The 25,452-nt window shown below is 32.4% G+C and overlaps 5 protein-coding genes across 6 annotated transcripts; 3 read left to right on the top strand and 2 right to left on the bottom strand.

Moving 5' to 3' along the window:
- On the bottom strand, window positions 1–4,062 carry LOC133038519 (uncharacterized). Its single transcript, XM_061116688.1, has one exon. It carries the CDS (start codon window positions 4,060–4,062, stop codon window positions 1–3), a length of 4,062 nt encoding a protein of 1,353 aa, XP_060972671.1.
- Window positions 4,063–4,280: 218 nt separating this feature from the next.
- LOC115715886 (calcineurin B-like protein 7) lies at window positions 4,281–6,599 on the top strand. 2 transcript variants are annotated; one of them, XM_030644562.2, is made up of 8 exons: window positions 4,281–4,777; window positions 4,858–4,940; window positions 5,039–5,098; window positions 5,192–5,300; window positions 5,396–5,448; window positions 5,531–5,611; window positions 5,718–5,830; window positions 5,933–6,599. In XM_030644562.2, exons 1-8 carry the CDS (start codon window positions 4,648–4,650, stop codon window positions 6,000–6,002), a joined length of 699 nt encoding a protein of 232 aa, XP_030500422.2. In that variant the 5' UTR covers window positions 4,281–4,647; the 3' UTR covers window positions 6,003–6,599. The 2 variants fall into 2 exon arrangements, with proteins under 2 accessions (XP_030500422.2, XP_030500423.2); XM_030644563.2 differs by lacking the exon at window positions 5,039–5,098 and having other exon boundaries at window positions 5,933–6,258.
- On the bottom strand, window positions 6,504–8,699 carry LOC115715887 (GDSL esterase/lipase At5g08460). Its single transcript, XM_030644564.2, has 5 exons — window positions 8,301–8,699; window positions 7,696–7,823; window positions 7,370–7,609; window positions 7,033–7,288; window positions 6,504–6,953 (listed from the first exon to the last, which is right to left on the bottom strand). Exons 1-5 carry the CDS (start codon window positions 8,650–8,652, stop codon window positions 6,736–6,738), a joined length of 1,194 nt encoding a protein of 397 aa, XP_030500424.1. The 5' UTR covers window positions 8,653–8,699; the 3' UTR covers window positions 6,504–6,735.
- A 1,721-nt stretch (window positions 8,700–10,420) lies between these two features.
- On the top strand, window positions 10,421–14,204 carry LOC115718131 (cation/H(+) antiporter 15-like). Its single transcript, XM_030647090.2, has 2 exons — window positions 10,421–12,135; window positions 12,607–14,204. The coding sequence occupies exons 1-2, from the start codon at window positions 10,882–10,884 to the stop codon at window positions 13,945–13,947; spliced, it is 2,595 nt and encodes an 864-aa protein (XP_030502950.2). The 5' UTR covers window positions 10,421–10,881; the 3' UTR covers window positions 13,948–14,204.
- Window positions 14,205–20,210: 6,006 nt separating this feature from the next.
- LOC115716454 (phosphatidylinositol 4-kinase gamma 2) lies at window positions 20,211–23,304 on the top strand. Its single transcript, XM_030645259.2, has 2 exons — window positions 20,211–22,147; window positions 22,437–23,304. The coding sequence occupies exons 1-2, from the start codon at window positions 20,765–20,767 to the stop codon at window positions 22,812–22,814; spliced, it is 1,761 nt and encodes a 586-aa protein (XP_030501119.1). The 5' UTR covers window positions 20,211–20,764; the 3' UTR covers window positions 22,815–23,304.
- The last annotated feature ends 2,148 nt before the right edge of the window (window positions 23,305–25,452 follow it).

The raw sequence follows: 25,452 nt of genomic DNA, 5'->3' as shown, positions 1-25,452 counted from the left end.
CTAGACCTCATGGTCGTTACATAAAATGTTTTCCGGAACAGAATTGATCGGGATCGATCCAAACACTTGGTGGGTAAAGGCCCACTTGGCAACATTGTGTGCCGCAAAGTTACAGTTCCTACTAATGTTAGAAAAATTACAACACATTAAAGAAGGAGAAGACTTAGAACAAAAGGAGACATAGTTCTCTAGAGCCCAATGAGACGCCTTCCCATTGAGAGCGTTGATTACTAGTCTCGAGTCACTCTCCACAATAACATAATTATACTTTAAATCTAAAGCAACCGACACCGCCATGCAACAGGCCGCCGCTTCTCCGCAAAGAGCTTCCGAGAAATCCAATCTAGCCGTGTGAATAGAAACCACCCTCCCCAGATGATTCCTAGCAACAACAGCTGTGCACATACTCTCCAAACCCACGCGAACATCACAGTTTAATTTTATCCAGTCCAGTGGTGGAGGCATCCAGATGTCCTTCCCAGGCGGAGTAGGACTATGCAAGAGAGAAGTATGTGCATCTGCAAAAGAAGAACAAATATGGTCAATACATTTAAGAACATTAGGAGTGCAATTATTGTGTATGACGTCGTTGCGCATCCTCCAGATGTTGTCCACTACAAACGAGGCATAAAGGAAGACATCGTCCACTCGGAGACCCCGGCTATTAAGGCTCCAAATGAACTTCACCCAATCCCAAACACGAACACCGGTGTCACACACAGGGAAAATCCCCCACGGAGAAGACCTCCATAAGTGCATCGCCACATCGCAGGTTAGAAACAAGTGTTCCATAGATTCCTCACCCCTACCACACAACGGACAGCTGGTATCATCAATCTGAAGTCTTCGTTTAATCACAGCTCTAACAGGGAGAGCTTGGGAAAGGATGCACCACCAGAGAACCTTATGTCTCTCCATGATGTTACTATTCCAAAGTTTATTCCAAAGCGCAGGGGCAACATTACACTGGGGAGCTCTCTCCAAAGCCTGGGACAGATAAGCCGATTTACTAGAGAACCGCCCATTACTTTCCAAGGTCCACATCCAACTATCCTGACCCAAACCAGGGGGGGTACCATTTTTCAGAATAGCTAACACCGTCTCTTGGTCAAACAGATGTTTAATCTTAGGGACGTCCCACCCTCCCGAAGGCAACATTAGATCAGCGACACAACTATTATCCATAACAACACTTTGGTTTGGTTTCGGGACGAAACCTTTCAAGTGAGGGATCCACGGATCCCTCCAGATGCTAGTGTCTCTTCCATCAGCCACCCTTTTACAGGCCCCTTTCCGGAGTATTTCACTTGCTTTAACGACATTCTTCCAAAACCAGGAGTCAGAATCTCTATATCTGCAATGGAAGAAGTCCTTACCCCTTAGGTATTTAGCCTTAAGGACCTTGCAACATAAAGACTGGCTCCCTGTCAGCAGATTCCAACCCCACTTAGCCAAAAAAGCAAGGTTCATCTCATTGGTTTTCCGAAATCCCAGTCCCCCTAAAGACTTGGGGAGACACAGTTTATCCCACGCTTTGAGGTAAAGGCCATGGTTCCCTTTCTCAAAGCCCCACCAGAAATCACGGATCAAACCGTCAATCCGATTCACAAGTCGGTTCGACAACTTGGTGGTTTGCATGGCATAGATGGGCATGGACAAACCCACAGATTTGATTAGGGTAGCCCTTCCCGCTTTTGATAAGGTTTTAGCCTTCCACCCCTGAAGTTTAGATGTAAGATTGTCCAGAATGAAATTAAAATCAGCATCTTTTTGCCTTGATCTGAACAGTGGCAAACCCAAATACTTAAGAACCCCCTCAGGGGTACCAATCCCAAGAGCTTCCTTAATTCCTCTCCTCATACCGATCGGGGTATTTTTACTGAAGAAAATTGACGTCTTAAGTTTGTTGACCTTCTGCCCAGACCACGAGCAAAACTTTTCCAAACAATCCCAAAAGGATTTAGCTTCATTTAGGTTAGCCCGGCCCACTAATATGAGATCATCAGCAAAGAAAATATGGGATAGCACCGGACCCCCCCTACTTAGTTTAATCCCATGGATAGTCCCCTCCCCAATCGCTTCTTCTAGAAGTCTTGAGAGCACTTCAGCCGCACAGATGAAAAGGTAGGGGGATAACGGGTCACCCTGACGGATACCGCACGAGGGTGTGATCTTCCCCACCGGCCCACCATTGAGACAAAGATTGAGGGAGGAAGTGGAAATACATTGAGTGACCCATCTGCAAAGTTTTTGGGGGAACCCAAAACAGCCAAGGACATGGTCAATAAAGTTCCAACTTAGTCTATCATAAGCTTTGACCAAGTCAATTTTTATCGCAAATAACCCCTCTTTTCCTCTCTTCTTATTGAAAGAGTGGATAATCTCTTGCACTAACACATTATTATCTTGAATACTCCTTCCTGGGACAAAAGCAGCTTGAGTTGGACAAATGATCGAGGGAAGAATAGGCTTGATTCTATTTGCAATGATTTTGGAAATGACCTTATACGTCACATTGCAGAGAGAAATGGGCCTAAAATGATTCGGTCTCTTCGGGTTTTGCACCTTAGGAATTAGCACAACATTCGTGGAATTCACACCCCTATGCATTCTACCTTTGTCAAAAAAGTCAACAACAGCATCACAGAAATCATTCCCAACAAACTCCCAGTAGTGTTTGAAAAATAAGACAGACATTCCATCAGGCCCAGGGGCTTTATGATTGCTCATGGCAAAAAGAGTGCTTCTTATTTCTTCACGGGATGGGGCCTCAACTACCCCAACCTGGTCCTCAGGAGAAATCCTTTCCCTAAATAAATGTCCACAATTCAGAGGCCATTCATTGGTAGAATCAGAGAAAATATCCTTAAAAAAGTCCAAGAATTCCTGACCAATTAATTTTCTCTCATTTATCCAAACATTATGTTTGTTCAAGATGCAATCAATGGCATTCCTTCTTCCTCTAATAGCTGCAGAGAGGAAGAAAAATTTGGTGCACTTGTCTCCATCCTTAAGCCAGTCAATTCTCGCCCTTTGTTTCCAGTAAATAGCTTTCCTGGTTCTAGCTTCATTTAGGTTCCGTCTGATGTCACACTCCAAACTCCAGTTTCGAGAGCCTGCAGGCATCCTCTGAATTCTCTCAAGCTCCATCTCCAAATCTTTGATATCCACATCGAGTTTCCCAAACTGCGTTCTTTTCCACTGAAGGAACGCCACTCTAGTAGCCCCAATCTTTTTGAAGACTCGGGCGGGTGCCCATAGGTGGCAAACAGAATCCCAGGCGTTGGCAACAACAAGCTTGCTTCTAACATCTCTCGTCCAACTTTCCTCAAACTTGAAACACTTCTTAAACTTAGGCTCAGACCCTGCCGTATCAAGACACAACGGTCTATGATCAGAAGTGCTCGTCTGGACCGAGCAGAGACTAGCTTTAGGGAAAAGCTGAAGCCAGGCTGCATTCATAATTCCTTTATCCAGGGCCGATTTCACATGGCTTTCTCCCGAACGGTGGTTGTCCCAAGTCATCATGTCCCCTTGGATGTGCATATTAATTAGGCCACGGGACTCCACCAAGTTTGAAATGAAAGGGATAAAGGGGTCTCTACCCGACGACCCCTCCCTCTCAGAGTAATTAAGGACAAAATTGGTATCACCAAATATCAACCAAGGACCACCGTATCTATCCCCTAACGCCATGATCTCATTCCAAAAATGCTTCTTTGCATGGATGTAGGGCGGACCATACACACACGAGAGGAGCCACGGGTTGGAAGGGGGGTCCGAATAGACTATGCCCGATATATGATTACGAGAGCACGCGATACATTCAAAAGAAAACCCAAACTTCCAAGCTAAAATGATTCCGCCAGCAATACCAATGGGCGGCACATAGATATGAAAATAAAAGTGAAAAGCTTTCAGAGTACGTACCAGGGGATTGGCATCCACCTTGAGCTCAGTCAAAAACACAAAATCCGGAGAGCGCGATCTGAGCAGGGACTTCAGCTCCAGAACTGTAGAGGTCTGCCCCAACCCTCTACAGTTCCAAGCAACACCTCTCATGTCGCCTGTGGAGGAGATTTGACATTCTCCTCCACAGGGTTAGTCGAGTGGACTGATAAGCTAGAGCCAGATTCTTCAATTACAAATGAGCCAATCAAGTGATTACTTTTAACTCCTTTATTGCAACTAGAGCTCTCATCAGAGGGCTCCTCCGAAGGTTCCTCAGAAAAATCATCATCCTCCCCATGTCCCACATGATTATTCTTCTTAGTGTCCCAGGGAAAGTCTCCAAAGCTCTCTTCTCTTGCTCCAACTCAGTACTCTTATTAAAAAAAAATCCTTAAAAAAATAGTAAAACCAAAAATTAAGGTTAAATAATATATAAAGATTTTTTGTTTTTTCTTTCTCTGTCTAAAAAAATTGTCAAAATTATAGTAAAAAAAGTCTTGTATTATATACGTTTATTCTTCTTATTCTTTATTCTCTCTCTCTCAAAAAAAAAAAAAGTTCATTTGTTATTCTTATAAATATCAAACAAAACTCTCACATTTCAAGCTATAAATTTGTTATTCTTTAAGGAAAAAAAACACCAATTTTACTAACATAACAATTTTTTTTTTTATTATTATTATTATTATTATTATTATGGGTTGTGTTTGTATGAAGCTAAAGAAGTTTAGATATAATGACCCTAAAGTTCTTGCTTCTCATACTTATTCTAAGCCATTTAGATATGAAGAAGAAAATCATGAAGTTCTTGCTTCTCAAACTTATTGTAAGATTTTATTTTCATTAATTTTCTTTTAATTTTTCTTGGGTTAATTAGTTCTTAATTACTTTTTTTTTTTTTTGCAGTTACTATAAATGAAGTTGAATTTGTACATGAGCTTTTCAAGAAATTAAGTAGTTCTATAATTGATGATGGTTTAATAAACAAAGTAAGTTTTAGTAAAATTTACATCAAAATTAAATAAATAAATATATATATATATAATGTATTAATTTATTCACTAAATTTATTTGAGTTTTTCTTTAGGAAGAATTTCAACTTGGTTTATTTGGGAATAGCAAAAAACAAAGTCTTTTTACAGACAGAGTGAGTAGTAGTTACTAGTTACCATTTATGCTTAATCTAATCTCTTCAAAAGCTTAGCATATTACTTATTTGTTCTTGCTCATATCTTAACAGATATTTCAAATGTTTGATACCAAACAAGATGGGGTAATAGATTTTGGTGAATTCGTTCGATTTCTAAGTATCTTCCATCCAAAAACACCTCAAGCTGAAAAAGTTTCATGTATGTAATTTTTTTTTCCAGTAAATTAGTTACTTGAATTACAAAACATGTAACCATTAACCGAATAAGTCTTTGTGTTAAATTTTTGGTAATAGGTGCTTTTCAACAATATGATTTATGGAATACTGGCTTCATTGAACATGAAGAGGTAAGTAAAAAATTGCCCTTTTAAAGACTTTAAATCTAAATGATTTTAACTCTTTTTTTTTTAAAAAAAAATGATGAAAAAGGTTAAGGAGATGATCATGGCACTTCTAAAAGAATCAGATTTGATTCTCCCTGATGAGATAATTGAATCAATTGTCAAAAAGGTGAGAACTTTAGTCACCAACAAGAATTTTCAATTGATCTTAATCATGTTATTATGTAGTTAATTTGTTCATCACTAATCTTTTTTGGTTTTGTAATTTTGTATAGACTTTTGAAGAAGCTGATTTTAAAAGAGATGGGAAAATTGACATGGAAGAATGGAAGGAATTAGTGGCTAAAAATCCATCCTTATTGAAAAACATGACAATTCCATATTTGAAGTAATAACATCTTCATATTATTATTATGCAAAGTGTAAATTTCTTTGGCTAGAATTGTTCTTCTCTTTACTAATGAGATTTTGTATTCATTTGTTATTGTAGGGACATTACAACTATGTTCCCAAGTTTTGTGCTAAAACCAGATATAGAAGACAACAACAATAACTTCTGAAATTTCGAAGTTATTTCGAAGACTAGATTAGAATTTCGAAGCTTCTTATCGAGCTCTTCAATGGCGTATCTCGTGATAAAGTTAAACTTCATTAAATTTGTCAAACTAACCATTTCAAATATTAAAATTTGTAAAATAACCTCATTTAATTACTCTATGACCATGATGATCACATAATGTAAATCTATGGTTGTTTAAAAATTTTTGTAAAATTATTTTACCAATAAAAATTTTCATAAAGGTTATTTTTACAAAACACTCGAAGATTACAGCCAATTGGTGGCACCAAAGAAGAAGCAAATTCCTAAAAATTCCAACACATGAAAATTGTTGCAATAAGGGCAATTTATCATAGTGGAATTGTTCTCCTCACCTTGAGTTGTTGCCTAACAATAGAAGCTAAGAACTTGTTGGAAAGTCCATGATTCATAGATGGTTTGAACATTTAGACACATTAGGAAGATAGTAATGTATGTAATAATTGATACCAATTGAGATGTAAATGATGGAAATTTCTCATATGTATCTGTATTTATGTAAAGGAAAATCCTTTGACCTTGTTCAACATCACAAAAGTAGGCTACACTGAATTTTTATACAACATGGTTTTACATTCTAAGATTCCTTGTGAATATAATTTGGAAAAGAAAGCTCGGTAAAAACTGAAAAACCAATGCAATGATTTTAGCAGCCACTTGGAAAAGAATTCCAATCTTCTGAAACCTCTTCTGCATTATACCATATCCTGTAGATTCATGGGATAGCATGTTTTTGAGTACCGGCCGTTCCAAACATTGTCGGCGATGATGGCGTTCACTGCATCGGTAGGATGAAACTGATCCCACCATATGTAGTTAGAAGCATCAGTACAAGCCATTTCTGGTGAAAGACACATAATCCAACCTTTGTACTTGCCTAAACCACAACAAGCCTCAGTAGTCACATTGAAACCTGAAGAAACCAAAGGAAAAAAACCTCAATATCCAGCATTAGATGCAAACACTAACACAATTTAGGCTGTAATACTCACCATAACTTGCAGGGTTCTTTAGTATATCCATGGCACCTTCAAGCACATCACAGAAGATTAGATTGGAATTTCGAAGCTTCTTACCGAGCTCTTCAATGGTGTATCTCATGACAAAGTTAAACTCCATTATCATGTCGTTTATCTCTTCTATACATTCCCCATTTCGGCTACCGAATTGCCACAAGTAGTGAGGACTACAGCCTATTGGTGGCAGCCCCATTATAACCATCTTTCTAGCTTTTAAGTTGTACAAGTTCTGCACCAAAAAAAGAAGCAAATTTTTAAAAATTCCAACACATAATAAGGGCAATTAACATAGTGGAATTGTTCTCCTCACCTTGAGTTGTTGCCTAACTATAGAAGCTAAGAACTTGTTGAAAGTCCATGGTTGATAGATGGTTTGAACATTAGACACATTACGAAGATAGTAATGTATGTAGTCATTGATACCAATCGAAATGTAAAAGATTGAGTTTGAGATTAAATCAGCTGCAGCCTGTTCTCCCATACTTAACACAAATTTCTCATATGTATCTGTGAACTGTTGAATTTGTTGTGTAAAGGAAATCCTTTGACCCTGTTCAACATCACAAAAGTAGGTACTGAATAATGTTTTCTAGATTCTAGGGTTCTTTGATACTAAAATTGAAAGAAAACACATACCAATTCTGATCCACTTGTGAATATGATTCCAGCTCCAGCAGAAGCATAATTCACTCCATGAAGCATATCACCAACACTTCCAGATTGCCCAAGAAAGCTTGGTACGAATGGAAGTCCCAGATGAGCAGCTAAACATGGAATTCAAGAACAAAACAATCAATGAAACATTTCATCAAACACATTCAAAACACCAGCTTTTGATAAAAATCAAAATCCCAAACTTTAATATAAAATCATTTCTCTTCAAGAAAATCACACTGCTTTGAATTTAGGGAAAGTGACCCAATTCAACTAAAAACATAAACGAAGAGAAAATTTCAATCTTTTCCAATTTTTTCTCAGTAACCAAACAGAAAAGAATCAAGAAAACTCGGTTTTAATTCAAAATCAAAGAAATATTTCATCAAACACATTCTAAAATCAAAATCCCAAACTTTTATACAAAGAAAGTCTCATTCAAGAAAGTGTTTCCCTTGAAGAAAATCACATAATCCTCTGAGAAAAACCCAATTCGACTAAAAACATCACCAAAGATAAAAATCAAATCTTTACAACTATTTTCTCACTAACCAAACAGAAAAGAACAAAGAAAACCCTCAACTCACCAAGATAATCAACGGGGATTCTTCCATTGGAGAAACGGCCGGTAGGGCGGTGAGTATCGAAATCTCGGCCGTAGGGAAGGCGATCAGCTCTAGCAAGAGTGCCGAGGAAGTTATTGGTGCCTGAATCGACAGAGGAATCGCCTATGACGAACATTGCAGGGACCAATGGAGGAGGATGAGGAAATTGGGGAATGGTAATGCCGGTAGTTGGATACACAGAAATTGAAGACGGTAAAGTTGTGGGGTTAATGGAAGTAATGAGTTCTTGAGGGTATTGTAAAGCTTTTGTCAGTGCAAAAATGGAGGAGATGAAGATCAAGATCAGAGGAGGAAGAACAGTATTAGCTTCCATTTTTGGTTTTGGAAGAAAGAAAATGAAAATCAATTTTGGCGGGTAATATGACAGTTAATGCCGTTGTGACTTGGGCTTTTTTTAAAGACAGCCCAAATCCAAGCCCAGCCCAGCCCAGCCCACTCATTCAAAAATACAATGATTTTTATAAAAATACTGAATTTTGGATAAAAGTTTACAATTTTACTGTCACATAGAATTTGTTACAAAAATACAGTCTTTTTTATAAAACAATCCTAAAACAACAAAATAGAATAATTAAAACAATTGTGTAACAAGTAAAAAATAACCGTGAAAACTTAACACAGTATACAGTATAAAACTTACACAATATTTTTGAAAAAAATTCTGCCCCACAGTTTAAAAGTAAAAAAGTTAGAAATTTCAGTATGTGGTGTAAAAACTCCAAAATACAATAAAAAATTATACTCTAAACCCGCTTTTCATTTCTTATTTTAGTTTTTACTTTTTTTTATTACTCTTTAATTTACACTCAAACTCAATGTTGTAGGTTATATCCAGTATGTGAGTTAGAGGCTCTAATTTTAATAAGTTACGTGAGATTATATTTAGTACTTTAAATATAAAAAAGAATATTTATCAATTAAAATTATTTTACAATTATATTTAATTAATATACAATAAAAATAATAATTCTCACCTTATCCCAAATTTAATCACAAGCATTTATTATAAAATTATGGCTTATCCTCCATTGACACTTACTCACAAAAACTCCTATAAACATGCTGAGTTTGCATGGATTAAATTCATGCGAACTTGTTAGCAATAATCTATATGATTTATTTCAAATAAGTAATAATAAAAGAAATGTAAAAAGCTACCAATAATATTTAGCATTCTCTAAAGTATAATATTTATATTTAGTATAATTAAATATTAAGTCTCATATAATTTAATATAATACCATTACGCTACACTAAAAAAAAATATAATTTAATATAATAACTTTTATAGAGTATTGTTAACTAATCATAAGACATCAAATATAAATGATGCTAGATTACTAATACATAATAATAATAGGGAAATTTACATGGTATACTAACTTTTGCCATTTTTTTACAAAAATACTGCCAGGCAGTATTTTTTACTTTTTTACTGTGTTTTTTTATAAGTTTCATACTGCAGTAGACTGTGTTAAGTTTCACTGGTGTTCTACTAGTGTTTTACTAGTGTTCTACTGTTGTTTTGAGTTATACTGCTTTGTGTTTTACTGGTGTTTTATAAAAACACAGTATTTTTGAAAAAAATTTCGTGTGACAGTATTTTTGTAAAAGTTAACCAAAATTCCAGTATTTTTGTAAGTTTCCCTAATAATACTCTAATAATAAATAACAATACGATTACAGTTGAGACTTTTGCTATTCTTCGTAGTTTTCGTCTTTGATTTTAATTGGGATACTCTCACGTCTCACTTGAATTAGATTGCGAAATGCTTATCTCGTGGTCTTAGTAATATTCATGTTGTTTGTTAATAATTTTTATGATGTTACTTTTATTTTTTGTCCAAAAAGTAGTAATAGTGTTGCTCAATTTTTAACAATTCTTTACATTAGTTAAGACCTTTGTTTGATGGCCCTAAATTTAGGTTGAGTCCTCTTTGATTAATGAATTTGTTTTTTACATAATTTAATTTACATGTATCTTAAATCACACCTATAAATATTTGAGTCAAACCTTAAATATAGTCCCTTCACCACTATATTAAGGAATAAGGAGGTGTCATATTTCTCAAATAAGAAGATTTTTCTTTTAATATTGATTCAGGTTTTTTAGTAACGATTGTTTTGTCATATTCTATTTTCTATGTATGAAATGATAATTTTTCCTTTTTCTAAAATTCCAATTAAAATTGTTATTTGTCCCAAATTAACCGCTCCTTCTCACAAGAATATTCAAAATTCAACCTTTAAAAAAAAGGAAAAGAAAACCCAACCTCATTTATAATAGTAAACCCATATATAACAAATCAACACCTTTTATTCTAAAAAAAAAAACAAAGACAAATAATCCACACCTTCTCAATTTTTACTCTAGTAATAATTATTACCATTTACTATTTACTTCTCTATTAACCCCCTAATAGAATTTTGATAATTAGTGTGATTCAATCCATAAAAAAAAAAATCATCGACCGGTGGTGGTAGCAATTGCTATCACCGTCGTAGTCATCGTCAGTCCATCGATCGGTGATCAAATCCTTCGATGGATGCGAATTTCTTATGCAATAGTTCAACTCTCAATCCTGAAAGCGATTGGTGTCTAAAGGGAAAAGAATTGAATTACATTGTTGTTTGTTTCAAACAAAGAATTACCCAAAAAAATGGATTGTGGCAAGTTGATAGTGGTAACAATGTATCATTTAAGTTATTCATAATTCAATTAGCCTTAATCATTTGCGTTAATCGTCTCTTAATCTCTTTCTTTAGACTCCTTCGTCTTCCTCGAATTGCCGCCGAAATTCTCGGCGGCACATTGATAGGTTCGAGTGGAATCGCTCGAACCCCAATTGGATTCAAATTCCTTTTCCCTCAAAGTGGGGTTATGATTTTAGAAACTGTTGCTCATTTAGGGTTAATATTTTACATGTTTTTAGTTGGATTAGAAATTGATATTAGACCCATTTCCAAAACCCCCAAAAAGGCCTTAATCATCGCCGCCGCCGGATTTCTTCTCCCTTTTCCGGTCGGTTACGCTTTACACTACATGTTCGTCGGAAACGCCATGGATTCCGGTCCAATAGCAGCTAAATACGGTCCAATTTTTTGGGGAATAGCTCTCTCCACAACAAATTTCCCAGATCTAGCTCAAGTACTCGAAGACATGAAGCTCCTCCACTCCGAAATCGGCCGAACAGCCCTTTCAGCCGCCGCCGTAACAGACGTTTTCTCATGGATAATTCTCGTCGTAACTCTCTCAATCGTGAAAGGAGTTCACGTTAACACAATCATATTTGGTTCAATCTTCTTGATCTTCAACGTAACAACAGTCCGACCGATCCTCCACTGGATTCTCCGACGTAAACAAAACCAGGAAGAAGATTACAACATCTACTTTGTGTTGACCGGAGTAGTATTATTCGGTTACATAACAGATTCGCTAGGACTTCACTCCATAATTGGGGGTTTCGTGTTCGGATTGATTATGCCGAAACAGAAAGAGCTGAAAACGATTCTGATGGAGAGAATTGAAGATTTCGTTTCGGGGATAATGATTCCGCTGTTCTTCTTGATCGTTGGGTTGAGAACGAATCGTCAAGATGTTTTCGAAGGACAATTTGGGATTTGGAGGATTGTTGGGGTTGTTGTTGTTGGGTTTTGGGTTAAGATATTTAGTACATTGATTAGTGCTGTTTGGTTGAATGAGATGAGTTTTCGTGATGGTTTGGCTTTGGGTTTGCTTATGAATACCAAAGGCATGCTTTCATTGATTGTTATTAGTGCTGCTCGCAACTTCAAGGTACTTTTTCATAATTATGCTTAGTTATATTCTTAATTTTTATTTTAATTATATATAAATTTGGGTAATTTTATAATGCACCTCCTTAAAAAAATATAGTGATGCACTATCTACTTGTTTCGGTATCCAGAAGAACTTTTTAGTCTAATTTTTTTTTTATATTCATGTATGTTATAGCTATTTAAGATATCTTATAAAATTTTGATAAATTCAGAATAATTTACAATATAGATTACAATATTTAAACAGTCTATTTTACACGAGTATAAAATAAAATAGTCACAAGTGTAACACACTGTTTGAACACAGTTTTTGGCATGTTAAATTTTTTTTCGAATTTCTTAAAATTTTGCATGATGTCTTAAATAACTATAATTTACGATGAGAAAAATTTGACTACAATTTTTCATATTATTTATTAAATTAAAATATACAGGATACATAATTATTAGTCATATTTACATATTTCAGGTGCTCACCAACCAAACATTTACAATGATCATTGTGACCCTTTGGTGGATGACTGTTGCTGTTTTTCCCATTCTAAATTTGACTTACAAATCTATTAAACAATTTGTGAAGCGCATGCAAAGGTCTTTGACAAGCTTACAGCCAAGCTCAGAGCTTCGAGTTTTGACATGTTTTCACTCCTCGTACGAGGTCACTGGCATCATCAACCTTCTAGACGCATCCAACCCTACTAGAGACTCTCCAATATCCGTATTTGTCATAAACCTTATCGAGAATATTGGTCGAACCACCGCCATGAACATTGTCCATGGCACTTGCACGGTAGTCAACATGGGAGGAGAAGGAGGAGGATACGACAATGATCAACAAGCGGCTTTTGATGCCTTTAAGGGCTTCAACAGCGAGAAAGAAGGTCTCTTCATACAACCATCGACTGCAGTGTCATCATACGCAACCATGCACGAGCACATATGCGATTTCGCAGAGGAGAATCGTGCCAACATCATAATTTTGCCATTTCATTTAAAGACGATAAAAAATGTAGTAGGAGGAGGAACTAATGCCAACAATAATTCAACAACAAATCTCGATTTTAGAAATATTAACAAAAAAGTACTAGAAAAATCCTCATGCTCGGTTGCTATACTTGTGGACCGTGGCCACAGGCCTCTCACAGATGCAAAAACTACACAACCAACTGGCCATAACTTCATGATGTTATTTTTAGGTGGACATGATGACCGTGAGGCCTTGGCTTATGCGCAAAGAATGTCTGGGAGTCAAAATGTAGCCCTAACAGTACTGCGTTTTGTCGCTGCTAATAATAACAACAACAACGACGAAGACAATAGTATTGTCTATAACGAAAAAGAAAAAAGAGATAGATTGTTAGACGAGCAATACTTCGAAGAGTTTCGACACAAGACATATGGGAATCCACTAGTGAACATTACACAAGAGGTTGTGAGTAGTGTAGAGGATATTGTGAAAGCTATTGGAACTATGACCGAAAAAGAGTATGATTTGATCATAGTTGGAAAAGGATCATCAAAAAGAGGTACTAGTAAAGGATCACTTTGGAAGATGTTAGAGGATCAAACAGAAATCGAATGGAGTGATTATCCTGAATTAGGTATTTTAGGAGATACTTTGGTTTGCTCTACTTTTGCCCCTAATGCATGGATTCTTGTAGTTCAACAAGGTAGTGGTTGTGATATTCGTTTGAAGGAGGAGCAAGTGAATAAATGTGGTAAAATTAGCCAACAAAGTGGTCACATGACATGGCAACCTTCCAAGGTTGAAACACCAGAATTAGCACTTTTTGTGTCTCGTAATGTTTAATTACCTAAAATGGTTTTGTAGACTTGTAACAAATTAAGAAATTGTGTGTAAAGATAGTTATAGGTTTTGTGTACTAATTAATTATAGGTTTGTGTATTTTTTTATAGTAAGATATTGAAAGTAAAGTATAAATTTGATTTTTGAATTATTCGTTCATATTTATATAAGATATAGGATGTAATATGCTAAAAAATGGTTGTATCTATCGATGCATCCTTTTCTTGTTTTCGATATCTGAATAGCTATAATTTTATTTTTTTTATATGATTATATATATTGTAGTTATTTAAGATATTCTATAAAGTTTTAAAAAATTTGGAAAGATTATTTTACATTACAGAAAGTAGAGTTCAAACAGTTTATTTTATATACGTATAGAATAAAAGAGGCACATGTGGAACATACTGTTTGATTGTATATATTGTAGTTATTTAAGATATTCTATAAAGTTTTAAAAAAATTAGAAAGATTATTTTACATTACAGAAAGTAGAGTTCAAACAATCTATTTCATATACCTATAGAATAAAAGAGGTACATGTACAACATACTATTTGAATTTTATTTTTGGAACGTTAAATTATTTTGATTTTTTTAAAAATTTTGCAAAATGCCTACTATATGGAACCTTTGATGAACATAGATTATATAATAAGGTTTAATTATTCTTAAGTACACAAATTAAAGATAAATAGAAAATGATTTTGAAGATATCTTTAACCCTGTTTATGGAACATAATTATTTTTCATCAATTATAATGAACACTTGTCACAACTCAAGTATGAGTACACTGCGGGTAAGTCTGTCGTATAGAATTCTCGATGGACTCTTTATCTGTTTTGGTATTTAAGAAAAAAATTTAGTCCAATTTCTTTTTATGATCATAATCATATATATTATGTACTTAAGGCCAAGTGTAAATTTTTAAAAAAATTTGAATATTTTACAATAATAAAAATAAAATTTACATATTTTATTGTACACACCATTGTTTTTTCTTATAAACATAATAAATAATAAAAAAATCTTATTAAAATTTGTAACATCATAACACATAATAATCATCAAGTCATTATATTGAATTATCTCTAAAAAATAATATAATATATAAATATATTATATATATTTATTCTTATATAAAAAAAAGAATAAAAATTAGTGTAATTCTGAAATATATAGTGCGGTGTAGTTTGAACTGTAATTATTAAATTTAAAACTGCAAACTACATTACACTGCGTAGTTTGATAAAAATACAAATTATAAACACACCGCAAAAAATTTAAAACTACATTTTTATGCGGTATAGTGCGGTACGAGCAGTTTGTACAGTATAAACGATTTAATGAACACCCTACTTGGCAACTTCCTCCACCGACCATTTGAAAAGTGTTGTTAATGTTTAAAATTGCCATTCCAACGGCTACTCCCACCTTAGGAGCCTCAAAATCTGCCACCTATTCATTTCTTACAAACCAATATTTAACAAACCAATTTCTTTTTTTTATTACTTTCTCACCTACTCATTATTTATTAGTTTGGTGAAATTTAATATTTTTATTTTTTATTTGTGAATGAATCGACAAATTTGTTAAGAGATAATAAAAAGAATGTTCCTAGATATTACTTTTAATCAAAAAATAAATAAAACTAGATAATAAATTTTGATCATACAAGGCATAAATAATTTTTTTATAATTATTATTAAATTATAATAATGTTAGAAGGCATAAATAATTTTAGAGTAATTGGCGGCAAAACTTTTTTATATTTTAATTTTTGAGTTTTTAGCAGTTAAATCTTCTCAGCCATCATTTCACTTGTTCTTTCAAGCTCAAATTTTGACAGTAAAACTTTCCAAACAACTAAACTGTTAACAAATTTAAAGTGTAATATGGCTAACTGACACTATTGATTATTTATATGTACACTCGTGTACACGTGACACGTTTATATTGGTACACATAATATTATTATTTCAAAATTTATTTTAAAACTAAATAAAATTATAAAAATAAATAAATTTTTAAAAAATAATTTTTTTTTTATAATTTTTAAATAATAATATCAAGTGTATCAATATAAACGTGTCACGTGTATAAGAGTGTACACATAAACAGTCCATATTGGTAGTGAAAAAATATATGACATTTTAAATTTACTAATAGTTTAGAGAGTTTTAACACTAAAAATTGAACTTAAAAAGTTAAGTGCAAATAGATATATAAGCCACAAAAAAATCTTAATTTTTATATACTTAACTCTTCTTTTTTTTTTTTGGAGAAACTCTTTTAATTTTTTTTTTTAAATTTTTATGGCGTTAGTTAAATATCACTGTTAACTACTAACTGGATGATTACTGTGTACACTTGTGTATATGTGAAAGAAAGTAAAACTAAAAAGTCAATATTGTAATACTTCAGTTGTTATTTAACAGTGATATCCCGGTGATACTACAAATTTGTAAAAAAATAAATAAACATAAAGAAATTTTTCCCAAAAAAAAAAGATAAAGGTGTTAAATATAAAAAATCAAAAACATAAAAGAATTTTCCTAATTACCCATAATTTTATTATAATTTAATAAATTATAATATGTTGGTTAATTTTTTTTTAAGAAAATGATGGTTTTATTACAAGATAAATTGATCATTATTTTCCTAAAAAGGATAATTATGGAGTTAATATAAGATATATATATTATAGTGTAGTACCTACCAACAACATTAATAAATAAAACTTGTGATGGGGAACACCAACATTGCAACATGGGAGCATGAATGAGCTAAACATTATTCTTTCTTGCTCCACACTTATACTATTAATATTTTCTTTTTGTCTTCATAAGTAAGATTTATTATTCTTAATTATCAATTATTCAATTTAATATTCACCTATAAAGTTTTCTCTTAAATTATTTGCTTAAAACTTAGACTAATTATTATGCTATATACTAATTAATTAGTTGTTGTCATATATTTAAATGTAAAACTAATTATAAGATAAGATGATCAAAGGGTTTCTATGTATAAATGGGGTTAATTGTAAAATGTTAGTGGCTTAAAAAAAAAACCATAAGATCTATTATGATTCATTACTAACTTTTATTATCTGACCAATAAATATATAGAGATTGGACTTTGTGTCATATTAGAAAATGCATTTTGTTTACTCTAGATCAATAATCGAAGTAATAAAATAAATATTAATTATTAGAGGTAATTTAATAATTACAGTAATTTAATAAATTACAGTAATTTGATGATTATTTGTAATTTGAGCTCCATCAAAATACTATTTAATAATAATTTTTAGATTAATATTATTAAGTACTTGATGATTATAATTAAGAGCATAGAACACTAATATAAAAGAGAAATATAATATAAATTAATATTAAATATTACCTTTTCTTATCAATTGAAAATTTTCATTAATCAACCATGCATATTACATCAATTCAAGAGCACCTTTATTATCTTCGCTACAATATTTAAAAAAATTATTATTATTATTAATTATGTAATAATTATTATAAAATTACTATCAATATTATAAATATATAGATATATATAATTAAATAATGTAAACTAACATAGATCATACATGTGCTCTCAAATTATATCCCCACGTACTCAACTTTTTTATTTTAGCAAATCAATAATGCTATTTTTTATTTATTATAAATGAATAAAACTTTACACAACTTTTAATAAAATTATTACAAAATTCCAACCACAAACGAAAGCAATAATAATAAGTTAGAAGAGTTAGAAACTATGCATGTTCACTGTACCTGTTCTTATTAGTATTATTATTATTCTTTTGAGAAGTTATTTTCATAAATATTAATTATTGTAGTAATAACAAATCTCCACCGTTCATTCTAATAATGATCTAACGAAATACATACGTTAGAATAACACTACAACAAGATACAATGAATATATTATTAATGGTTCCAATGATGGTTAGGGGAGCTTAATAAATATTGATTATTTATTTTATAAATTAATATATAATTTTATTTATTTTTTTTAATTAAAAAAAACACCAAAAGAAGACAATGTAGATTTGTAAGGTAGATCTGGGGACCCTTTTCGAGTTCAACGGCAATTAAAATTGCCTCTTTATTTATTATTAATTTAATTTAAAATAATAAAAATAAAAATAATTTGCAAATTGTACCTAAACACATGGTTTAGTACTTTAATTTTATTTATTTAATATGTGATTATCCTAAAAATATATTGTAGATCTTGATTTTATGGCATTTTAATAACTTAAATTGATTCCATTTTATCCTTATTTGTCAGTTCTGACAAAGGTTTGAATGAATACACGTGTGGACGGTGCACATGTGTGAGATTGTGCTTAACCTTAATTATGATTATTAATTAGTAATGCATAATATACTTTATTCTGTCCCCCTAAAAGAATAATAATAAAATCTCATTTCTCCAAATAATAATAATTATTATTAACTAAAAGTAATTATAATCATTTTGATACATAATAATAGTATTTTTTACAGCAATGATATTTTACAAAAGTAAATAAATTTATAACTAAATATAATATGATCTTTTTATGCTGATTTTTTTTTTAATTTCATAACACACCTCATTTAAAAATAAATAATTTGTGGTATAAATATTTAAATTTAATACTCTTGCAAATAAATACTTAAGTTTAATTTTCAGCGGTAATAATACTTAAGTTATATTTCAAAAACTCCGTAAGAACCTACTCGTTAAATATCAAGTTATTATTTACGTATAATTTTCTTATTGGTATATTTAAACTAATTTTTTTTAAAAAAATAAAAATTTAAAGATCTAGACCAATCAGGATTATCACGAGCCAATTTACTTAACACTTAGGTGGCGTTTGATTGGGAGGAATGAAAATATAGGAATAGGAATGGAAATGGAAATTAGAATAGAAATAAAATGGAATAAAATTTAAAATGCATAAAAAAATTGATAAAAAAAATTATTAATTTTTTTCAAATCTTGCAATAGTCTTTCCTTACATTTTAAAATAAAATAGTCATTCTACCAAAATGGTAGAAAGATCATTCTATTGTAATGATATTTCAATACTTTAATGGCACGTATACTATACGGTATTCAGAATCGGAATAAATTAATAGATAAATGTAACGGAATAAATAAAAGAGAATCGAAATCAATATTTGTAATATATTGTTTACTAAAATTATTTGGAAATGGAATAGTTGTGATTTATCTTGTTTACTTTATCATGAGACGTAATCGGAATGCTTAAATTGACTAAATTACCATTTTGAGTTAAACTATATTATATGGTAGTTATTTTGTAAGATATATTTTAAAAGATAAAATTGTCATTGTATATTTAATATTAAAAAAAAAATTAAAATCCATTACCTTTAATCGCATTCCTTATAAAATTGGTGGAAAAACCGAAAAAGTTCTCCCTTTCTTTTCTCTCATATTTAATTAAGTTCTCATCACTTTCTTAATTTTAATATTGTAAGTAAATGAATGTAAGGGAATAATTATCTTACCATTGATTCTCATTATTTATTAGTAAACATGTCAAATGCAACCAAACAAAAAAATAAAATGAAAATTATTTCTTATTGGTATATTTAAACTATTTTTTTAAAAAAAATAAAAATTTAATGACCTAAACTAATTAGAATTATCACGAGTCAATTTACTTAACACTTAATATTCAGATACTTATAAAAATTTCAAAATTATAACGTAAGTATTATTACCATTAAAAATTAAACTTACATATTTATACAAAAAAAAACTACTAAAAAAAATTAATATCTCATAATAAATTCTCATCATTTTTTAGAGTGTTTTATTCAAATAATTTATCGGACTTTTTTCAACAAATCAATAAGTTATAAGCTATTATTACCAAAACAATTATATTTTTTTGTCAAAAAAAAAAGTTCTATTTTCACTAATTTACTCTAATAATTGAAATTTAAGAAAGAAAAAAACAGTTAGGAAAATTTGGTTTAAGAACAATGGCAATTTGGTAAAATAACACCTGACAGTTAACCCGACATGGGGGACAAGAGCCACGCTATTAATAAAGCAAAGCAAACTACCGTTACGAACCCAAACGACGTCGTTTTCCATTTTTAATTAGTTAATTAATTACTTTTTTTATTAATAGTATTTATAAAATAGTAATAATTAAAATAATATTTGATATTTTCTGGTAATAGTCGTTGGGTCAAAAGGTGTTTATATAAAGCCAACGGCTATAATTCAGTTTCTCTCTCTCTCTCTCTCTCTCTCTCTCTCTCTCTCTCTCTCTCTTTACTTCTTCTCTTTAATCAGACTACAATTTTCTCGGACCAGAAAATCTCGCCGAGAACACTGCGGAGAGACCTATGACTCTTAACCCTCCAATCTGGGTAAACAACTCATCTCAATTAATCGCCACCTGATCGCCATGCCAGCTTTCCCTCTTGGCAATTTAAGCTCAACTTCCATCTCCATTTTCCTTTGATTCTTTTCCTTGGGTAAGAATCCACTCTCTCCTTTTCAACTTTTCTGAAGAAAAAAATGTTATCTTTTTGAGAGTTTTTTCTTAGCTACCCCCCATCACTTAGATTGTTCGTAATTGGGTTTTTTTTTTTCCTTTCTATTTTCGAGTTTCGGTTGTTGTTGTTTGTGAACCCCCTGGGATTTTTAATTCCTTTGTGGGGTTTTCGATTTGTGATGTTTTTGATTATGGGTTTTCGTCAAGTTTGATTGAAAGGCCGGTAAAAAGGAATCTTTTTTATTTTTGGGTTTGGGGGAAAAAATGTCAGTGGATGTTGCTTTGAGTCCGATTCGGAAGGAATCGGTACATTCTTCCGGGTTTTTCGGGAGTAGGAGAGGAGGAAGACATTCACACTGTTCGAGTGAATCTATTGTAATTTATCTCAGTGTGGCTGGTTCTGTGATTCCCATGCGTGTTCTGGAATCTGATTCCATTGCTTCTGTGAAACTTAGGATTCAGACTTGTAAAGGGTTTGTTGTTAAGAAGCAAAAGCTTGTGTTTGGAGGCAGAGAATTGGCCAGGAATGATTCCTTGGTTAAGGATTATGGTGTGACTGGTGGGAATGTTTTGCATTTGGTTTTAAGGCTCTCTGATCTTTTGCTCATCACTGTTAGAACCACTTGTGGTAAGGAGTTTGAATTCCATGTTGATAGGTACCGAAATGTTAGGTACTTGAAGCAAAGGATTTTGAAGAAAGGGAAAGGTTTTGTGGATATTGATGATCAAGAAATCTTCTTTAATGGTGAAAAGCTTGAAGATCAAAGACTCATTGATGATATTAATAAGAATAATGATGCAGCTATTCATTTGGTGGTTCAGAAATCTGCTAAAGTTAGAGCTAAACCCCTTGAGAAGGATTTGGAGCTGTCTGTGGTGGCTGCAGTTCTTGATGAGGAAGTTAATGAGTCAGAAGAGATCCGATCTGAGGAGCTTCCACTTGTAACAACAACTAAGCCACCTTGTAGTGATAGAGATTTCTTGTTGGAACCTATTTATGTTAATCCCAAGGTTAAGTTTCCGAAATCTGTCTGGGATATGTTTAACTCTACATTTGATGGTTTGGAGAAAGGCTATGAACCCATCAGATCCTCTGAGGGAACTGGAGGAACTTATCTAATGCAAGATGGATTAGGACAAGAGTATGTTTCTGTGTTTAAGCCTATTGATGAAGAGCCTATGGCTGTGAACAATCCCCGAGGATTACCCGTTTCTCTGAATGGTGAAGGTCTTAAAAGAGGAACCAAGGTTGGAGATGGAGCACTTAGAGAAGTGGCTGCCTATATATTGGATCATCCAAGAAATGGACCTCGAACCCCATCGGGTGAACAGGTTATGGGATTTGCTGGTGTGCCTCCGACGATCATGGTTCAGTGCTTGCACAAAGGATTTAACCATCCAGATGGGTATGAGAGTGGACCAAAGAATGTTAAGATAGGATCACTGCAGATGTTCAAGAGGAATGAGGGAAGTTGTGAGGACATTGGTCCCGGAGCCTTCCCAGTCGAGGAGGTGCATAAGATCACTGTCTTTGACATAAGGATGGCCAATGCAGATAGGCATGCTGGAAACATTCTGCTGAGTAAAGGAGAAAATGGTCAAACTGTGCTCATTCCAATTGATCATGGATACTGTCTGCCTGATAGCGTAAGTCTTTTTTCATGGTTTAGTCTTTTCCTTTGCTATGCTATCTTATCAGTAGTTTGTCTTTTGTAGAACTGGTCTGATCATACCACAATTTTTCATTGCATTCTATAATGATTTATGCAGACTTTTTGCTTTAAGTGTTCGAATCGAACATATCAAAATCGTTAGCTTGCTTAAAACTAGCCACCCTGATCCAGACTATAGACTTACTTTCGTATTGAACATCTGGTTATTGTTTGGATTTTTGTGGTTAATCACAAGTTTACTTACTCTCTCTTCCTTCTTGCAGTTTGAAGATTGCACATTTGACTGGCTTTACTGGCCACAGGCACGCCAAGCCTATTCTCCTGACACCGTCGAGTACATAAACTCATTAGATGCTGAAAGAGATATTTCTCTTTTGAAATACTATGGTTGGGACATTCCTCTTGAGTGTGCCCGAACACTTCGTATTTCCACTATGCTTCTAAAGAAAGGAGTAGAGAGAGGCTTAACTCCTTTCGCCATTGGAAGTATCATGTGTAGAGAAAATGTAAATAAGGAATCTGTCATTGAGGTGATTGTTCAAGAAGCGTGGGATTCCTGTCTCCCGGGCATGAGTGAAACAGCATTTCTTGAAGTTGTCTCTGAAATCATGGATTCCCGGCTTGACAAACTCGCGAACTAGTTTATCATACTTCTTACAAAAAAAAAAGTATATATATTTATATGCTTTTGTGTACTAAAATTAAAATGACCAGTTCATTTTTTAGATGTAACTGCTGGTCATATCTGTAATGGTGGATCCTTACTTGTTCCACCGAAACAAGCGTCTTTGACTTCTGTCAACAACTCCTGCTTGAGATTGTAATTTGGGGTGTTGAAACAGAGGTGTAAAGATCATAAAATAAGATGTATTATGCTCAGATATATGGATTTGCAGGGTTTGTAATATGATCTCTTTGTAATATATAGTATAATGTAATGTACATAAATCTGAGCCCCTATTTCAGATTCAAAGCTCATAAAGAAGAGAAAAAAAGGAGCTTTGTAAGTTGATATTGGAGGGCATGGACAACCGTGATTTAAGGTTTGTCTGTCTATCACGGGTTGTAATATAGTGTGGTGTTTCAAATTTTAATTATTATAATAAAAATAATTATGTCATTTGAAATTTATAGCTGCATTGCTGCTGAGTATGATGAATTTTGTTGAGTTTAGTTACAAGTAACCAGTAACTAACTCTCATTAAGTGACTGGTTAGCTTATTCTGTTAAGTTAGTTATCTTATTCGGTTAGTAGCCGAAAGCTATACAAGTTTGACTCCCCTATTCATTTAGTTCTTGACATTGTTATGTTTAATTGGGTTTCGTGTTGTGTGTTCTTGATCGAGGTGAATGGATCTCACAACGGGCATTTGTGCTTTTAACTAGTGTTTTTCTTGAACTTTTGCAGATTGAGCTTTCTTTTGTTCAGATAAAAATGGCATCTACTCACCAAAAAAACAAAAGAGCAAATGTCAGTAACATTTTTTTTTCTGTTTTTTTGGTAATCTTTTCAGGAAATAAAGCATATTTCACTTGTTTTGAATTCAAATTTTGTGTCAACTTTTTGCTATTTCCATATCATGTGTGTTATGCCACTTATGGAGGTGTTGATAATATAATATGCCTTCTTCTGGTCATATTCTTTTCATATCACTTATTATGACATTGTTGCAGAAGCACTATATGACATGAATGGTGGGCTTGTGAGTCACCAATCAACAATCATTATTATTCATCTTCATGTTCATCACTTTTGTTTCGCGAAAAGGGTATCTATTTTTTTTTAGAGTAATTTGCGGATAAATACTTAAATTTAGCTTTCGCATGTGAAGAAATACCTAAGTTATAATTTTAGAACTTCTGTAAGTACTTGATCGTTAAATTTTAAGTAGATTGTCATGACAATCTTTAATTAGTCTAAGTCATTCAAATTTTATTTTTTATTTAAAAATTAATTTAAATATACAAATAAGAAAATAGCACGTGAATAATAACTTGATACTTAATGGTTAGGTACTTACGAAAATTCGTATTATTAATTAAACTTAAATATTTATTTGTAATTGAAAATTAAACTTAAGTATTTGTGCTGCAAATATTCTTTTTTTTATTCCTTTTGAGATTTCAAACTTAAATTTGTTGTCTTTAGTGAAAAAAACTATATTTGAAATACACAAAAAATTAGTTACAGAAAACTTCCTATAAGTTAAAGATATTGCTGAAAAATTCAAGAGAGATCTGAAAAAGAATTTAAGAAAAGTCATGAAAAGTATTGGTGACTACATTTAATGGCTAATTATGTAAAGTATAAACCTTTGTTCAAAACCCCTCAAAAAAAACTTTGTTCAAAAGAAATTATAGTACAATGGACCCCCATTGCATAAGACTATATATAATGTGTGTAAAGTGACATCACATCACTAGCTCTTACAAAATAAATACTATCACTAAACTTGTCTTTGAGTTTTGGCATTAAAATACTTAAGCATAAATCTTGGATTCTTAACTTTGTCTTAAGTTAAAATTTGTGGGTTTTATGCTTTTAACACTAATCTTAATGAAATGGGGTTAAGTAATGAAAAAAGAACAATCATTATGTTCTTTACACTATGTTTAGTAGGAGGAGGAGGTGGGTGGATGGAGAGGGGTGGAGGAAAAGTGATGGAAGGAGAAACTAAATCACTTATTTGGCAAAAGGAATAGGAGAGATAGATGGAGACATTCTCCCTCTAAACCTTCAAAATTTAATCCTCCTAAATTTGGAAGGATTGTAAAAATAGACAAAATACAATAATTACCCTTAAAAAATAATAAAAATTTATTTTTAAAAGGACAATTTTGTAATTTTACTAATTAATTTTTTCTCCATCCTTCTCACCTCTCACCTAATAGCAAACAATACAAGGTAGATTAATAATCATCTTCATCCCTCTTACTCCTCATCCTCTCTAACCTTTCCATCCATCCTAATCTCCCTCCTTCCCACCAAACATAGCCTTAGTTAGACTTTTTTGTAAGTGAAAAAATATTAAAATCATTTAATAGACTTTGGACATGTATTTATAGAAAAATTCTCACTTAAAATGTTGTCATACATTAATGAAGAAAAATGTAAAAGAAACAACTAGGTACACACTGCTACTAGATATCGTTTTGTGAATAGTTAGCTATTTTTTTATAAAAATTATTAAATTAAATTATAAAATTTGGTATTTAATTATACTAATAATCATGGCCGGAACCACATGTAGACTAAGTGAGGCTTAAATTAAATAATTT

Source organism: Cannabis sativa, chromosome 5 (genome assembly GCF_029168945.1).
Source record: "Cannabis sativa cultivar Pink pepper isolate KNU-18-1 chromosome 5, ASM2916894v1, whole genome shotgun sequence".
In the NCBI taxonomy this organism is placed as follows: domain Eukaryota; kingdom Viridiplantae; phylum Streptophyta; class Magnoliopsida; order Rosales; family Cannabaceae; genus Cannabis; species Cannabis sativa.
Note: the sequence above shows the minus strand (reverse complement) of the source record. Positions and strands in the feature narration are given on the sequence as shown.

Bases quoted from the DNA above. Each gene is read 5' to 3' on its own strand.
- LOC115715887 (XM_030644564.2), bottom strand. From the start codon at position 8,652: ATGGAAGCTAATACTGTTCTTCCTCCTCTGATCTTGATCTTCATCTCC. The intron at 7,824-8,300 runs GTGAGTTGAGGG...TTCCATGTTTAG, and splicing joins AATCCCCGTTGATTATCTTG to CTGCTCATCTGGGACTTCCA. The intron at 7,289-7,369 runs GTGAGGAGAACA...TTTTTGGTGCAG, and splicing joins TAGTTAGGCAACAACTCAAG to AACTTGTACAACTTAAAAGC.
- LOC115715886 (XM_030644562.2), top strand. From the start codon at position 4,648: ATGGGTTGTGTTTGTATGAAGCTAAAGAAGTTTAGATATAATGACCCT. The intron at 5,099-5,191 runs GTGAGTAGTAGT...ATATCTTAACAG, and splicing joins AAAGTCTTTTTACAGACAGA to ATATTTCAAATGTTTGATAC. The intron at 5,301-5,395 runs GTATGTAATTTT...TTTTGGTAATAG, and splicing joins TCAAGCTGAAAAAGTTTCAT to GTGCTTTTCAACAATATGAT.
- LOC133038519 (XM_061116688.1), bottom strand. From the start codon at position 4,062: ATGAGAGGTGTTGCTTGGAACTGTAGAGGGTTGGGGCAGACCTCTACA.
- LOC115718131 (XM_030647090.2), top strand. From the start codon at position 10,882: ATGGATGCGAATTTCTTATGCAATAGTTCAACTCTCAATCCTGAAAGC. The intron at 12,136-12,606 runs GTACTTTTTCAT...TACATATTTCAG, and splicing joins GTGCTGCTCGCAACTTCAAG to GTGCTCACCAACCAAACATT.
- LOC115716454 (XM_030645259.2), top strand. From the start codon at position 20,765: ATGTCAGTGGATGTTGCTTTGAGTCCGATTCGGAAGGAATCGGTACAT. The intron at 22,148-22,436 runs GTAAGTCTTTTT...TCCTTCTTGCAG, and splicing joins GATACTGTCTGCCTGATAGC to TTTGAAGATTGCACATTTGA.